The sequence below is a fragment of the Narcine bancroftii genome, chromosome 4, assembly GCF_036971445.1.
Source record: "Narcine bancroftii isolate sNarBan1 chromosome 4, sNarBan1.hap1, whole genome shotgun sequence".
Lineage (NCBI taxonomy): Eukaryota > Metazoa > Chordata > Chondrichthyes > Torpediniformes > Narcinidae > Narcine > Narcine bancroftii.
Genome location: NC_091472.1, coordinates 183,779,237 through 183,795,012, shown reverse-complemented (window position 1 = coordinate 183,795,012; position 15,776 = coordinate 183,779,237). Strand labels below are relative to the sequence as shown.

Genomic DNA, 15,776 nt, shown 5'->3' with positions numbered 1-15,776 from the left:
GATATAGCTGTACGCATGTTTCAACGAGTACAGATTGATTTCACGGAATTACCTAAGATAGGGGTTTATAAATACCTCCTGGTGATGGTAGATCATTTTACTCGATGGGTTGAGGCTTTCCCGACCCCTAATGATCATGCTAGCACCATTATCCGGATATTACTAGAGTCTGTTATTCCGCGTTATGGCATTATTCAAACCATTGACTCAGATCGAGGTACACATTTTATCTCTCAGGTACTCCAGGGTGTGTGTAAAATCCTGGGAATAGATTGGCAGTTACATACCCCATGGCACCCCCAGAGATCAGGCCGCATTGAATGGATGAATCAGACCCTGAAAAATCAACTCACTCAACTTCATGAGGAAACTGGCCTCTCCTGGATTAAATGCTTACCCTTAGCTTTAATCAGGACTGGCACAGCTCCTCGTAAGGACCTTGCTGTCTCACCATATGAAATTATGTTTGGTCTTCCTTACATGGGATTCCACACTGATACCCCTACCCCTGAGGCTAATGACCAGTACATATCTAAATATTTACAGGGACTTTCTACTTCTCTGTATCACTTACGACAGAAGGGTTTATTAGCTCAAAACCCACCCCTGGACTATCCTATTCATTCTGTTAAACCTGGTGATTGGGCATATGTAAAAGCGTGGCAAGACCATAAACTAAAACCGATACGGGACGGCCCTTATTGTGTACTTCTGATTACAGAGACTGCAGTGCGAACAAAAGAAAAGGGGTGGACTCACATACAACGCATTAAACAAGCTAATCCACGGACTAAAGATGTTGATAATATACCCTCCACCTGGCGTGCAGTCTCACATCCTTCTGGTCTGAAAGTTACGCTACGCCGGGGAAAAAGTGCTGTAATGTTATTTTTATTATTTGCTGAATTGTTTTTCTGCTGGTTCCCAATTTTTGGGAAACCACCCAATTGTACACAATGTATTAAGTCCTCCTGGAATAGGGGCAGCAGAGGTGATAATCACTTTGAGGAATGAACAAGTTTACCTTTAGAATGCAGACGCGGCACAGGTATAGAGTGTATTCATAGTGGGGTACCTTATTTAGTATGGTTTAATTTAGGATCCCAACATGGACCAGGGAAACAGAACTGCCCTAAGGGAGTGGATTGGGTTTGCGTCCCGGCCTCTACAGATATTAAAGAGATGAGTGCTAAAAATATGGTACAAAGAAGATGGTGGGAAAATGTTAGGCAGAACATAGTCAGGGCTATACCTGGAGTAGGGATAAAGGGGGTATATATGCTAATGCTCGCAGACAAGCTGCTACTCACAGGTTAGGTAACAATAAATGCCCCCCCCCAACGGCATCTTGTAAATCATCCTTTGGGTCACGAATACATTCGGAAGGCTAAAGGCCATCACTCTAAGGGGTATTCCAGTTGTAAACAGCTCAAGCTGCTCCAGAATACCACAGCTGTTTGGCATTTAAACCGTTTAATCAGAATCCTGGCAGTTTTGGAGATTATCACCAAACAGACAACGACGGCCTTGGATTTATTGGCTGAAGAACAACGACGGAGGAGGGAGTCACGTGATGGAGTAGTGGCCGGACGGTGAACTCCAGCCCTCTCCAGAAAAGTCGGGAAAAACAAAGGAAAACACAAAGGCACAGAAATAAAAGTTACAGAAAAGTGAGTATAAAGGTGGAAAGAAGATGGCGACAAAAAAAGAAAAATCGAAAGCAACGGTAAGAAGAGAGGAAGAGAAGACAAAGGAGGAAAAAGGTGAAGGCCTTACCTGTCCGAAGAGGCCCGCTGCGGAGAGAGAAACCCGCTCCCTCAGGTCGGTAAATAATGGACTACAAAAATGGCTCGCAGAGCCGAGTAAAAGTGCGCAACCGCGCATGCGCGATACTTCGCGCATGCGCGATGCGAATGAAAAAAAACACACCGACGGGAGGGGGGACCAGCTGGGGAGTCGACCTCCACAGCCGGCAACGACAGCTGCAGAACACCTGCAGCAAGAAGAGACCACAGAAGACAATAGAAACAAGAAAGAAGAGGAGGAAAGGGCACCAAAGAAACAACAGATGGTCAACCCAGAGGAAGAAATAGAGGAAGAGGAAGAGTACAGGGAAATAGAAGAAGAAAAGAAAGGCAAGGTAAAGGATATACTTGCTCTTATTAAAGGATACATGGAGTCATTTAAAGAATGGCAAACACAGGAATTTAAGGATTTAAGAAAAAGAATAAACAACACAGAAGAGAAAATAAATAAAATGGAGATGACCTTAACAGAAATGGGAAAGAAAATGGACAAGATGGAAGAGCGGGCAGTAGCAGCAGAAATGGAGGTAGAAGACTTAAAAAAGAAATTGGAGAAATCTAATAAAAAAACTAAAGAGACACAAGAACTACTAGCTCAAAAAATAGATACAATGGAAAACCATAACAGAAGAAATAACATAAAGATAGTGGGCCTTAAGGAAGATGAAGAAGGCAAGAATATGAGGGAGTTTATAAAAGAGTGGATCCCTAAGACCCTAGGATGTCCAGAACTACAGCAAGAAATGGAAATAGAAAGGGCACATAGAGTATTGGCCTCTAAACCACAACCACAACAAAAACCAAGATCTATTGTAGTAAAATTCCTAAGATATACTACAAGAGAAAAGGTACTGGAGAAGACAATGGAAAAAGTAAGAGAGGGCAACAAACCACTGGAGTATAAAGGGCAAAAAATCTTCATTTATCCAGATATAAGTTTTGAACTCCTAAAGAAGAGAAAAGAGTTCAATACAGCAAAGGCGATTTTATGGAAGAAAGGGTATAAATTTATACTAAAGCATCCAGCGGTATTGAAAATATTTATTCCAGGACAACAAAACAGACTATTCTCGGATCCAGAAGAAGCACGAAAATTTGCAGAACAATTACAAAAATAGACTGAGGGAGGAAGACGGGTAATGAGAGTTAAAATGATCACGATTGATATGTATGTGGGTAAAGACAAAAATAGACTGAGGGATGAAGACGGGTAATGAGAGTAAAAATGATCACGATTGATATGTATGCGGGTAAAGAGGTATAAGAGTGAATAGAGACAATGAGCATACATGAATGTATCTGTACTTAGAGGAAAGTATAGACAAGAATTAATAAGGGAAGGTAATGGAATAGAGAGAATAAGGAGGGAATTAAAAGAGTGACCTTTGTGACATATGAAAAGTGAAATCTTTTCTGGGGGAGGCGGGGTGGGGGGAAATAGTGGTCACTGCAAAATCAGTTGATGCTTGCGAGTGGATTCGCAAATCCAAATGGAGAGGGGAGATGTGGTTGTCCGACAAGGGATAAAGGACAACTCAGGAGGTGAAGGGGAGATTGGGGATAAATAAGATAGAAATAGGAGAATAAGGAAAATGTTGGATGTTGTAGAAATGTTGTCTTATAAAGAGTTGAAAATAAGAAAACAGAAATGGAAAAGGAGGAAAGGTAATGATGGAAAAACGGAAAGAGAAGATAAACAAAATATAAAAGGGCTACGCTGAACTATATGTCTTTAAATATTAATGGAATACATAACCAAATTAAAAAGGAAGAAACTACTAAATTTAAATGAATAAATGTATTCCATTAGAAAAAATAACATATAGGTTAAGAAATAATATTGAAATATTCGAACAAGTATAGGAGCCTTACATTAAATACAATAGCGAAAACCTACCGGGGACAAACATTACCTAAGTTGATGGAAGGAGAAGGAAAGAAAAGAATGGACTCAGTAGAATTTCTGGTGTAATTTTGTTGAATGACAACATTGTCTGACTGGCTTAATGCAACCTAGATTGTATACCTAAAATGGATGAGAGGGGGGGGGGGTGGGGGGGTGGCTTGGAAGGAGGGGGGGGGGGAGAAAAAGTCACTGTATATGTGTGAAAAAGAAATAGTGTATATCATGGCTAATGTGATTTATGGTGTGAAAAATAAAAAAATTTTAAAAAAAAAGCTTCTGAAGAACTGAAAAGGAAAAAGTGTGTATCATGGTTAATGTGGTTTATGGTGTGAAAAATAAAAAAAATTATAAAAAAAAAAGAACAACGACGGATACAAGCTACAGCTTATCAAAACCACCTGGCTCTCGATTGTTGGCTGCTGAGGGCAGCATTTGTGGAAGATCAATTGATGACAATGGTCACAATGATCAGGCGGTTGAACTTTTTACTGGTGAATGGAGGTGGATACACACAGCCCTTAGACCATTTGGACTGGTTATTTTAGCCATCATGATACTTCCCTGCCTAATGACTTGTGTGCAGTGTTTAATTCAACGGACCCTTCGTCAGATCACTCCAACCCAAAGGATGTATGTTTCCCAAACTCCGTCTGATGATGCTGAGATTGCAGTTCGTTTGCTGACTCACTGGGAAAAAGACCAAGCTTCCAGTTGAGAATTTACTAAGCTAAAGAAAAAGTGTGGATTGTGAGAGATAATAGAAGAATATAGAAAGTAAAGCTAGTATGAATGAAATAAGGAATACTAGACTAGACTAGAGGAAGTTAAGTAAGTGCTGAGTAGGGATGAATTCTGATAAGAGTGTGAGGAAGGGTTACGCAAGTATAATAGAATAAGGGTCTTATAGTGATAGACAGAAGGCAGATTCATGAATAAGGACAATGACATGATGGGACACAGACAGGATACCCCCTGGTCCTCCAAGTTCACAGAAACAGCACGTAGGCAGACAGAATTGCCTAATGCCAAATCTATCCAGGAGGCAGAAGAATGGTAGTGGGGGGGTGGATACCTCTACGCTGAAATGAACTGTATAAAAGTTGGGTGAGCCCCAGTATGTGTGTGTATTCCCATGGTAAGGGGAAGCACCCAACTTTGCACTGTTGTACAATAAATGTTCTTTGTTCTCAATTTTTGTCTGAAGCGAAATCTGTGAAGGTACTTCTGTTTCTCACAACCTCAGTCAAGGTATTTAAGACAAGGTTGGAGAGAGATTTTGACATGGGGATGTGAGGCAGGTGGAGGTGAGTTGATCACCCATGGTCACATTGAATGATGGAGCTGACTCAACAGCCTCCTTCTGCTACTTCTTATGTTCACTTGGAGAACTCAGCTAAAATATGAAAGATTTGTTTTTAAACTGAGTAAAAGTGGCTCTTAAAACAGACCATCTTCAGAGTCAATGCTGTTTGAAATGAAATATCATTAAAGAAGCTGGAATGGTTACAATCCCCATCTGCCATGAGGACTTTTAACACTTCCGCAGGCACTTTCTCGTTGACCTTGAGTCTTTTTCCCCCGCGCATGGCCGCTGGCATGAAAGGTGCGTCAGGAAAAAAAGGAGTGGAGATGCCGGGGATTGAACCCGGGGCCTCATACATGCAAAGCATGCGCTCTACCACTGAGCTACATCCCCTACCCATGAGGCAGTGGTGGAAACCAACCCTACTATAGACTGCGGCGCTCGGGTTCTGAGTCTGAATTGATGCTTCAAGAGGCCCGTTCCGACAAGCTAATTTTATGATTTTACAAAAGCTTGCATTTCACCAAGAAAATATTTTAAATTAAGCTGCTTTTAGGCTAGGAGCATGCCAAATAGGCAGAAAATAAGAAATATAAAGAGTTCCAGAAATACAGACGACAAAAGAAAGTAGCCTCCCCGTCGGGGAATTGAACCCCGGTCTCCCGCGTGACAGGCGGGGATACTAACCACTATACTAACGAGGATTTGGCATGACGTCCACCCCTGACCATACACTGTGAGACCACAACAGGAGAATTTGTTTCTAATTATTGCTTAGAATTATTTCAGCAAATTTTAACCAATGCTATTGCTTCTGCAACTGAGATTGGTAGAACTCAGGGCACCATAAATGTTTGAAAGCGCTCACAGACTCTCTTGCATGAGCCAGATTTGCGAAAGGTTCCATTATTGTCACCTCATACTAAAATATACACGAAATTCTTTAGCTTTGGTCTACCGTAATGCAGCAGAGAGTCGCCACTTTGTCCAGCGCCCCAGAGCATCGACCCGAAGCAGGAGCAGGAGTTGGCCATCCTTCAGATCTTAAAGTCAAGTCGCACCAAGTCTTGAGGCCTACGGACTTGGCCTTTGTCAGCCATTTTAATTCAATTTCCCTGCCCTCAAACTGTACGTTGCATGCCGTGGTGCTTCCGATGTTCATTTAAATTCTCATATGTTGTGGAGTTCTTGCTTCCACTACCACCCATCAGTCATCAAGATCATGAGATGAGAGCGGAGAGTGTAGTCCTATGCATGAGTACTGTACAATCTCCAGATGCACCAGAAGTCTTACTTGCTGCAGCCAAGCAGGTACAAGAGGCACCTCAATAGGATAAAATGATGCTATGGTAGGATAAAAAAGCACTGAAATATGCCAAGACAGAAAAAGACATGAAATGAAATAGGTAAATGTTCAGTTGCTGTTAGTCCATGAAAAAAATCGTGCAGACAGATCTTTCGACGGTCCTGAGGTAGTTTATGATTAATCACCTAGTTCAGTGTTTCTTTCCTTCCCTATCCCCAAATCCCTCAACATCCAGAAATCTATCAAACTCTATTTTGAATGGAGAATCACAACGACTGAGACCGAAGAATATTTTGACAAGACTCAGAGTCCTGACCTTGAAATTATGCTGCATTCCACAGCAATCCAAACAATCTCTTATTCTCATATTATATGACAATTACAGCATGGAACCAGGCCATTATGGCCCTTCTAGTTTTGCTGAAACTCTTACACTCTCCTTGTCCCACTGACCTGCACTCTGCCCATAACCCTCCATACTCTTTCCATGCATATAGCTATCCAATTTTTTCTTGAAAGATAATATTGTACCTGTCTCCACTACTTCCACTGGAAGCTCGTTCCAGACACCACTCTCTCTTGTGTTGCACCTAAACTTTATCCCCTCTCAGCTCATGTTCTCTCGTTTGAATATCCCCTATCCTCAATGGAAAAAGTCTATCCATATCTAATCTATCCCCCTCAAATTTTTAAAAACGTCTATCAAATCCCCCCCCCCCCCAGCCTTCAACACTCCAAGGAATAAAGACCTAACTTTCTCTTTAACTTCGGCGCTGAGACCCAGGTATCACTCTGGTGAATCTTCTCTAGTTTGTTCACATCTTTCCTATAATTTGGTGACTAAACCTGAACATAATATTCCAAATTTGGCCTCACCAAAGCTTTGTACAATTTTATTATCTCCCAACTCTTATGCTCTGATTAATAAAAGCCAGATTTGCAAAGGACTTTTTCACTCCCTATCCCCCCGAGATTCCACCTTCAGAGAACTGTGTACCATTATTCCCCAATCTCTGTTCAAATGCATTTTTTTTTTAAAAAACACCCTACCATTCACTATACATCCTATTTTGATTAGTCCTTCCAAAATGTACCACCTCACATTTATTCGCGTTAAACTCCATTTGCCAACTTGCAGCTCACTTTTTTTTAAAAAAAACTTGCCAAAATCTCTCTGCAAGCTTTAAAAACCTTCATGATCCACAACACCAATCTTAGTGTCAGCTACATACTTTCTAATCCAATTTATCACCCCATTGTTGTATATAACAAACAACAGCAGACCCAGTACAGATCCATGAGCCACACTACTACTCATCGGCCTCCAACCAGTTATTCACCATCGCTCTCTGACATCTCCCATCCAGCCACTGTTCAATCCATTTTACCACTTTAATATTCACACGATTGAACCTTCCTAACTAACCTTCTGTGTGGGACCTTTTCAAAGGCCTTACTGAATTCCAAATCGGCAATATCCACCGCATTACCCTCATCAATTTTCCTGATATCTTCAAAAAATTCAGTAAGATTTGTCAAACGTGACCTTCCACAAACAAATCCATGATGACTGTTCCTAATCATACCACTTCTATCCAGATAATCATATATAGCATCTCTAAAAAGTTTTCATTAGTTTGCCCATCACTGACACCAAACTTACAGGCCATTTTTATAGAATAGGACATGCACAATCCACCATCCCTGGTGCTAATGAGATTTTAAATATTTCTGTCAGAGCCCCTGCTATTTCTACACTGACTTCCATTGAAGTCCTAGGGAATATCCTGTCAGGACTCGGAGACTTGTCCACCTTTATATTTCTTAAAAGCTCAAGGTCTTCCTCTTCTTCAATCATCAGTTTCTAACTTCCCTACTTGTTTCCCTTACCTTACATAATTCAATATCTTTCTCCTTAGTAAATACTGAAGAAATAGTATTTCTATTTGAAGAAACTATCCTCTTGCAACTTTCAGTTTTAGGCATCTCAACTAGGGGAGCCTTCTCTGCACTGTTTCTCAGTATGTGTTCCATATCACCATTTTCTAAATCTGAGAGGATAGGCAACCTTACATTTCTCTTCATCATATTTCATCTGCCGTGTTCTTGCTCACTCAGCTTATCTATGTCCCCTTTATGTTTTCCTCTTTGCTCACCATCCCATGCAGGTTTGTACCAATAAACTTGCAAATATGACATTTGGTCCTCTCAAGCAAATTGTCAAAATTGAACAGCCCATTGATCCATTTAAGGCAAAACGTAGATTCCAAGTTCTCACTCCCACACATTGTTTTAAGTCAAACTTGGCCCATGAGATAATCCCTCAGACTTCTGCTTCCGAAGATTCTTTCAGCACATAATTAACATACCTTGTTTTTATCCAGTTGCAAGTTGGATGATAAGAAGATTCAAAAAAATATTTAATATCATTACTTCAAATAGAGATCTGAAACATGTTAACTGAACTATAGTTCATTCTTGGTCACTATTACTGCAGTATAATATGCACATTGCAAGGGCCCTTCCGTTGAGTTTGGAAAGTATCAGGTTCAGAGATGCATCTGGACACAAGAGTTACAATCAAAGGTGACTTTATTGAACACACAGACAAACAGGGGAAGACATCAAATGATACTTAATTACTCTACTAAACAACTATACAGAAGACATTGGATTCAGATAGCAGTGGTCGCCCCCACACATGTACTCACTTCACAAACTTTCAAACACACTGCCAGTTCCCTGCACAAATTGATCTATTGCATTGCAATGACTCAAGTGGAGTGCAACCCTTACCCACAATTCCTCCAGCGATGTCCACAGTAGTGACCTGGCATGGAGTGATGTCCAGGACTTGGAGCAGGAGGCAGAAAGAAATGTGGTATGCATCAATGTTTCTACTGTTCTGAGCTGGGTGTCTGGCCACTGAATCATTTAAATAAGCCAAAAGTAAGGTGTGCATTAATGGGAGGCCTGAGTCCAACATCGATTAGCAGGTGTGACTTCCCAATAGGTTTCAGACAGGGAAATTATGCGATCCTCCACAATCCACATATAGCACCTTCCTAACTTTTCTGTGGTACATTTCGTTGATATACAAGTTCTTGTAGATCAGACCAATTCATTTTCAAGTAAACTAAAGCTCCCTTTTTGGCAAAAGTTGGTTTGGACTTTGAAAGGCATGGTTAGCCATTTCTTAGCTGTAACAGTTCACAGATTTACAGGACTTCTTCCACATGCCAATTAAACATAAACTGAACCATCTCCATAATTTACACATAAACTTAAGCTGACATGGTTCTAAAGCAAGGTGAAAAACTGGTGTGCATCAGACATTGTTAATGACTCAGCAGTATTTTACAAATGGATGGGTCAAGCAGACCAGAAATTTCTGCAAATGAGAATCAATGCTTCATTGTCAGATACTGCAAAGTTGCATGGTTGTTACTTGCAATTTCCATTTAAACAGCCAAAATTTATTGCTACTCAAATAATCGCCAAGCATTTCAGCTAAATTTCTATCATTGTCAATATACAATCAGAATATTCGTAACAAAATGAGGTCCATCTTACAAGGAATGTTGGATATGAAAAACTTGTGCTATTACTTTCACCACAGAAAGATGCACAATGGAGCGGGGACTGAAATTTATTAGTTTACTTTCTTTCAGTTTTTACTCTTCAGCAGCCATTCTCAATGGGGACCCTAGAATCCCCACACCCAAGAGACAGGACATTCAAGAAAAAGCCTTGTTTTCTTCTAACCTCATGCAACACAAATATACATTTCTTTGGTTATTCTGTACAGTCAGAAGGAGAGAGGGGGGTGGGGGTCCCATAAACTTTGAGCAGAGTCCTGGTAAGGGTAGAATTGAGAGGTTATTTGACAGGTGAACTTTGCAGAAACTCAATTAAAAAAAGCTGGTCATTAGTTGCAAGTTATGAACTTAGTTCAACACAAATTTATTGAAATCCAATGAAACCTATGGATGCAAAAATTGTTTATACATTTATGCACATGGCCCAAGACTATGACTACTTTGATGTTTACGCCATTTTATAGTTTAAAAAGTAGTCTCCCAAAATATTTTTTATATTCTGTAAAATTAAGGCATAAATAGAATATCACAGCTTAGAGTCAATTTAATAAATTGAGGTCTTGCTGTTTCTTTTCTTACAGTGTAAGATTTTTAAAGCATATTATTTCTTATTAATGTATTGAAATTCCACTACAGAACTACTGGTTACATATTTGTTAACAGTTGCTGGAAGAGCATGTTGATTTTTGAGCTTCTAGTTGAATTCCTTTTGCTGTTTCACTTTGTAGTCTGCTAGGGCAGCTTTAATTGCATCTTCTGCCAACACTGAAACAAAACAATTAAATATGCAGTTTAAATTTTCAATCTTGCCCCCATCACCCTCAATTCCAACCTAGAAAATTTAATGAGAAATGGAACAGTAGCATGGTTGAATGGCTTTTCTTTTTAAAATTTTATTTTGGTTGAATGTCTTAATGCAAAGGAGCAAGTACTCCAAATGCAGTGCAAATAAACAAAGCTTTCTCAAGGATTCACAGGTAGGGAAGGTGCAGTCTGAGAATCAAAAGACTGCTTTATCTTAAATTATGAGAAAAAAGGTAAATTGAAGTTAACCTCTGAAAAGAATAAGTAATTTGCTAAGAGCAATGTCAAATTGCTGAATTTCTAATGTAACTGTTGATAGCTTCAATTTAGTGAATCCAGACTTTGAAAACTCTCAAGCTTTTTAAATTTAACGGGTCTTTGTGTGCGTGCACGTGTAGCTTCTGCTTCCATTTGTATACTGCATTTTTCTTTTACAAGGTTCATTTTAAAACAATTTCAAGCATTGCACACTTTTTCTCGTGAAAAAAAATCAACTTTACATTTTTGACAAGTGCTTGCCTTTATTTTTCTTTAAAACTGCTTGTTTTAATAAACATGCTAATGCTACGCTGGCCAGGGCATGTCTCAAGGTTGGGAGGATCATCGCCTGCCCGAGATTATGCTGTATGGCAAACTCCCCACTGGTCACTGTGACGGAGGGGCTCTGAAAAAGAGGTACAAGGACTCTCTGAAGAAATCTCTTGATGCACTGACCATTGCCAGTGGTCAGCTCCAGCCTTCAACTGCGACACACCATTCACCAGTCTGTCTCCTCCTTCGAGAATGCACGCAGGACAAAAGGAGATGGAGGAAGAACCAAGACACAGGAGCACCAAAGCCAGAAGAGAATTTCCCTTGCGGCCGGGTACATCTGCCCCGCATTGGCCTCGTCAGCCACCAGCGAGTCTGCAGTAGACGTAGACAGCCCCTTCCTAAATCTTCATTTGCGAAGCCAAGCCATCATGGTGAATTACTAATGAACAAACTATCAAAATTTACCCGTTCTTCTCTTCTTTTTTCTCCTCAAATTTAAATTTTAAAAATACTGCCCGAAAATGCAGACCAACCCAATCCTCAAGCAGCCCAGAGTTTTGAACTTCTACTGTGTACACATTTCAGCACATGTGCTACCTGAAGCACAAGCCCTTGCCTCTTCAAACTAACAAGTTGCCAGATGACTAAAATTCCCTCATGAAGAAAGAATGGATGGGAGCAGCTTGTTTCAGAATCAGGCTTGGTAAGATTATTAATTGTGTATGAAAACTCTGGAGTAATATAATGGATGTGAAGAGTCCAACTCCTTTAGCAGCGAGCTTGATATCCAAGTCCATATAGTGACGTGATTGAAATATTAGTAGTCTGAAAGATTTTTTTTCTCTTTTTAATCACCTCATGCACACCCCCCCCCCCCCACCTTCCCCGGGAAGAAAGAAGTCTCTGGAATGTGCCTTTCAGGTCAGTAAAGATAAAAGCCCTAAACACATTTAAATTATACTTTTGAGCACCCAAAGCACTGTAACTGCAAGGCTACATTACCAGACGCAAGGTCGGATTAGTTTGAATGGTCTTTTTCAGCTGTAAAAGCAGACCAAATTCTGTACCTTAACTCTTTCTGGTCCTACACAATGAAGGACAAAACTTCTCTCCAAAAACATGTCAGTTCCTCATTCTAAAATTTCTCTCCGTTTCTCAACTGGATGGCACAACTCAATAACCCTTGCCAAACCAGAGAAAAGTTGCAAAATCTTAAAAGCAGAATTTGTCATGAAAATCTTGTGTTACCCAGATACAACTCCTGGTTCCCCTACAGCCCCTCTCCCAGATACAACTCCTGGTTCTACTACAGCCCCTCTCCCAGATACAACTCCTGGTTCTCCTACAGCCCCTCTCCCAGATACAACTCCTGGTTCTCCTACAGCCCCTCTCCCAGATACAACTCCTGGTTCTCCTACAGCCCCTCTCCCAGATACAACTCCTGGTTCTCCTACAGCCCTTCTCCCAGATACAACTCCTGGTTCTCCTACAGCCCCTCTCCCAGATACAACTCCTGGTTCTCCTACAGCCCCTCTCCCAGATACAACTCCTGGTTCTCCTACAGCCCCTCTCCCAGATACAACTGATTCTCCTCCAGCCCACCTACATTTGCACCTTGGTGGAAGTAAAATGCTTTCAAGTGATTCCTAGGAATGAAATTTTAGGACAGATGATCTATGGAATCTCAAATTTCAGTTTTCAAACTTCCATTTGTTGAGTATCCTCTGCTGCAATACTCAAAGGGTCAAATCTTATCACTTGATCATAAATTTTTTCCCCAGCTCCCACCTTGCTGATTCTTTAAACCTCCATCCCAATGACAATTTCTTCCTTGTTCTTAATCAGCTTTAATTTCCAATCTTCCACACCCCCAAGTTTATTCATGCGCTTAAAATGTTAAAGAACTAGAAACAGATAGGCCATACAGCCCCTCATGCCCACTCTGCCTTTAATAAGATTGTGGCTGATACTACTCAATCCATTTCAGGCGCAAACATCATATTCAAAGTCCAAAAAAAAGTCTTGAATGGTTTCAATGACTCAGCATCTGCAGCTTTCAAGATAGTAGCAAACTCCAAATTATAAGAATGCTATGTAAAAACTTTTATTTTCACCCTAATCAATGACCTGAAATTAGCTCTCATTATTGACTATCTAGATCACACATGTCAAACTCTGGCCCACGGGCCAAATTTGGTCCGCGATATAATTATATTTGGCCCGCAAGATCATTTCAAAAATGTATTAGAGGTGGCCCGCCCTGCAGCGAGAGCCAATGCTGTTTTTTGGTAATGTCACCCCCACCATTCTCCCCCTTCATTGCACATCCTTCCCCATTGTAACACGAGAAATTGTAACACGAGAAGTCTGTCGATGTCATCAGCCGGCAAGCCAGTTGGAAGGCTCCCTGCACAACCAGTCACTTCTCCCACCTGTCGAGCGGTGCGGCGGATTGGCGAGCGCCTGTGATTTCCTGTCAGCTTGACGGACATGGCAGGCTGCGCACGGCCCCCGGGCAGCGCGAACCCCGCGCGACTGGCACTGGACGGCCCTTCCACAGCGCGAGCGCACTTCTCCCGGTCGCCATGGCCTTCAGTGCTTGCACCCGCGCGGACCTCAGGGACGGCTGGTTCGGCCCTGCACGTGAAGAGAGAGATGGTGGCTGTCCGCAAAGGCTGATCGGCAGCGCGCTGGGCCTGAGTGGGTGGGTAAGCAGGGGTGGGCAGAGGGTGTAGGTGAGGAGTAATGGGCAGGGGAAGTTATGGTGGTGCGAGGGGCAATTAGAGGGAGGGGTGAGTAGAAGGAGGGGCAGGGTGAGTAGGGGAGGGGCAGGGTAACATTATCCTCCTAAAGTTATATCCTAAAGTTTAACATTACATATGTTGAAAGAAGAGAAAACATGCAGATGTTGTTGAAAATTTTCAATAAATATTTAGTTCGGCCCTCGACTTAGTCCAAGTTTTTAATTTTGGCCCTCCGTGAATTTGAGTTTGACACCCCTGGTCTAGATAGAAGAGCTGCATTTATCTTGGTAACTTCTCACAGAACTTGTATGTCTCAATAAAATCATCACTTATTCTTCTAAATTCTTAACAATTCACATCATCTGCATCACTTATCTAATAAGCGTGTGCTATCCATCACTATGAACCAAACCCAAACTTACTTGAACAATGCAGTTTGACTGGAGGAAGGCATAGTTCCTTTGCAATATCTATGTTCTTAATCTTTGAGGCTTCATCCACCTGTAATAAGTGAAGGCCAATTATAATTTCTTCAAATCAGCCACCTTCAAATCACAAACAATATTGCTGAATATAAATTTTAAAACCTATATCAGAAACATCTGATATTCGAGATTATATCATGCCACCTGTAAGGTAAAAACATCATGAGTTGGGACCGGAGAAGGAGTCACCCAGTACTAAGGAGTAACAGGTTGCAGGTGTGACCTTGTACGCTCAAGATAAGTGTGGCAATAACAAGATGATGTGCAGCAGACTAACAGAGAAGGGTAGCAACAGCTTATTCATTGGACAATGTAATGGTATGATAATTTACTAAGTGCGTGTCCTGAGGTATAAAAAAAACACCACTTGCTGATATCGGGAGAATGTGCCTTCTCCAACTAACACTGTTAGTTGCAAGTGTTACAATCCGGTAATAAAGAACCTTGATTTCGACTCAGTCTGGTGTCTGACTCACTCATTCTCGAACTAAGCAGACCTAACACCCTGCAGTACAATATATTCTGCTAGAACTGGGCCATACCATTTTCTAGAGCTATTTGTCTCTCCCTACAATGACTTACTCTTCTGTTTATAGTACCAATTTTTTGAAATTTTATCCAATTGGTCAAAAGCAATTCCTCAAACAGATCAATTGTCTTCCATGATAAAGGTCTAATTTTCTAGATTGGATTAAGGTGACACAATTTCATTCAGCCCCTATTCCTGCACGACACCAAAGCCTAAGAATCATACAATATACTAGCATAGGTTGCTTAATAAAGTTGGGAGACAGGGAAAAATGTAACTATTCTGTTGGAAGAAAACTATTTGGGTATTTAAGAAATCTCATTGACCAACTGTGGATCTTTATATTTTCAGAAAATGTTCCTTCCAAGCTATTTTTGTTTAAATCGAAGTATTCCAAGAAAATACTGTCACAAGTTATGTTTTGAAGATTACGTCTTTACCGTTTTTCCTTTTATCCATTCTGTAGCCAGTGAGCTTGAAGCGATTGCTGATCCACATCCAAACGTCTTAAATCTCGCATCAATAATTTTTCCATCTTTGTCCACTTCAATCTTAGAAGAGAAAGTAAATGAAAACAGTGACATTTTTGCCTCCAATGAAGTAACATCTTGGTGGTGACAATTTTCAGAAGGTATCAACTAGCAATAATTGCAGTAAATACTCCAAAAGTCAAATGTAAAGGAAATGACGAGAAAATAGAGCCCAGGTGGTTCTTCTGCATACTGACGTCTTCCCTCGTCACATTCTTTCTCAAGTCAATA

General features: G+C 40.8%; 1 protein-coding gene and 2 non-coding genes across 3 annotated transcripts; all 3 read right to left on the bottom strand.

Moving 5' to 3' along the window:
- Positions 1–5,335: 5,335 nt before the first annotated feature.
- Positions 5,336–5,407, bottom strand: trnaa-ugc (transfer RNA alanine (anticodon UGC)). Its single transcript has one exon. It is a non-coding gene; the product is annotated as a tRNA-Ala (tRNA).
- A 239-nt stretch (positions 5,408–5,646) lies between these two features.
- trnad-guc (transfer RNA aspartic acid (anticodon GUC)) lies at positions 5,647–5,718 on the bottom strand. Its single transcript has one exon. It is a non-coding gene; the product is annotated as a tRNA-Asp (tRNA).
- A 3,176-nt stretch (positions 5,719–8,894) lies between these two features.
- On the bottom strand, positions 8,895–15,614 carry LOC138761303 (iron-sulfur cluster assembly enzyme ISCU-like). Its single transcript, XM_069933200.1, has 3 exons — positions 15,456–15,614; positions 14,424–14,502; positions 8,895–10,684 (listed from the first exon to the last, which is right to left on the bottom strand). Exons 1-3 carry the CDS (start codon positions 15,597–15,599, stop codon positions 10,614–10,616), a joined length of 294 nt encoding a protein of 97 aa, XP_069789301.1. The 5' UTR covers positions 15,600–15,614; the 3' UTR covers positions 8,895–10,613.
- Positions 15,615–15,776: the final 162 nt, after the last annotated feature.

Excerpts from the sequence above, each read along its gene's own strand:
- LOC138761303 (XM_069933200.1), bottom strand. The coding sequence starts at position 15,599 with ATGTCACTGTTTTCATTTACTTTCTCTTCTAAGATTGAAGTGGACAAA. Across the intron at positions 14,503-15,455 it reads AATGGATAAAAGGAAAAACG|GTGGATGAAGCCTCAAAGAT; the intron begins GTAAAGACGTAA and ends CACTTATTACAG. Across the intron at positions 10,685-14,423 it reads AGTCAAACTGCATTGTTCAA|TGTTGGCAGAAGATGCAATT; the intron begins GTAAGTTTGGGT and ends GTTTTGTTTCAG.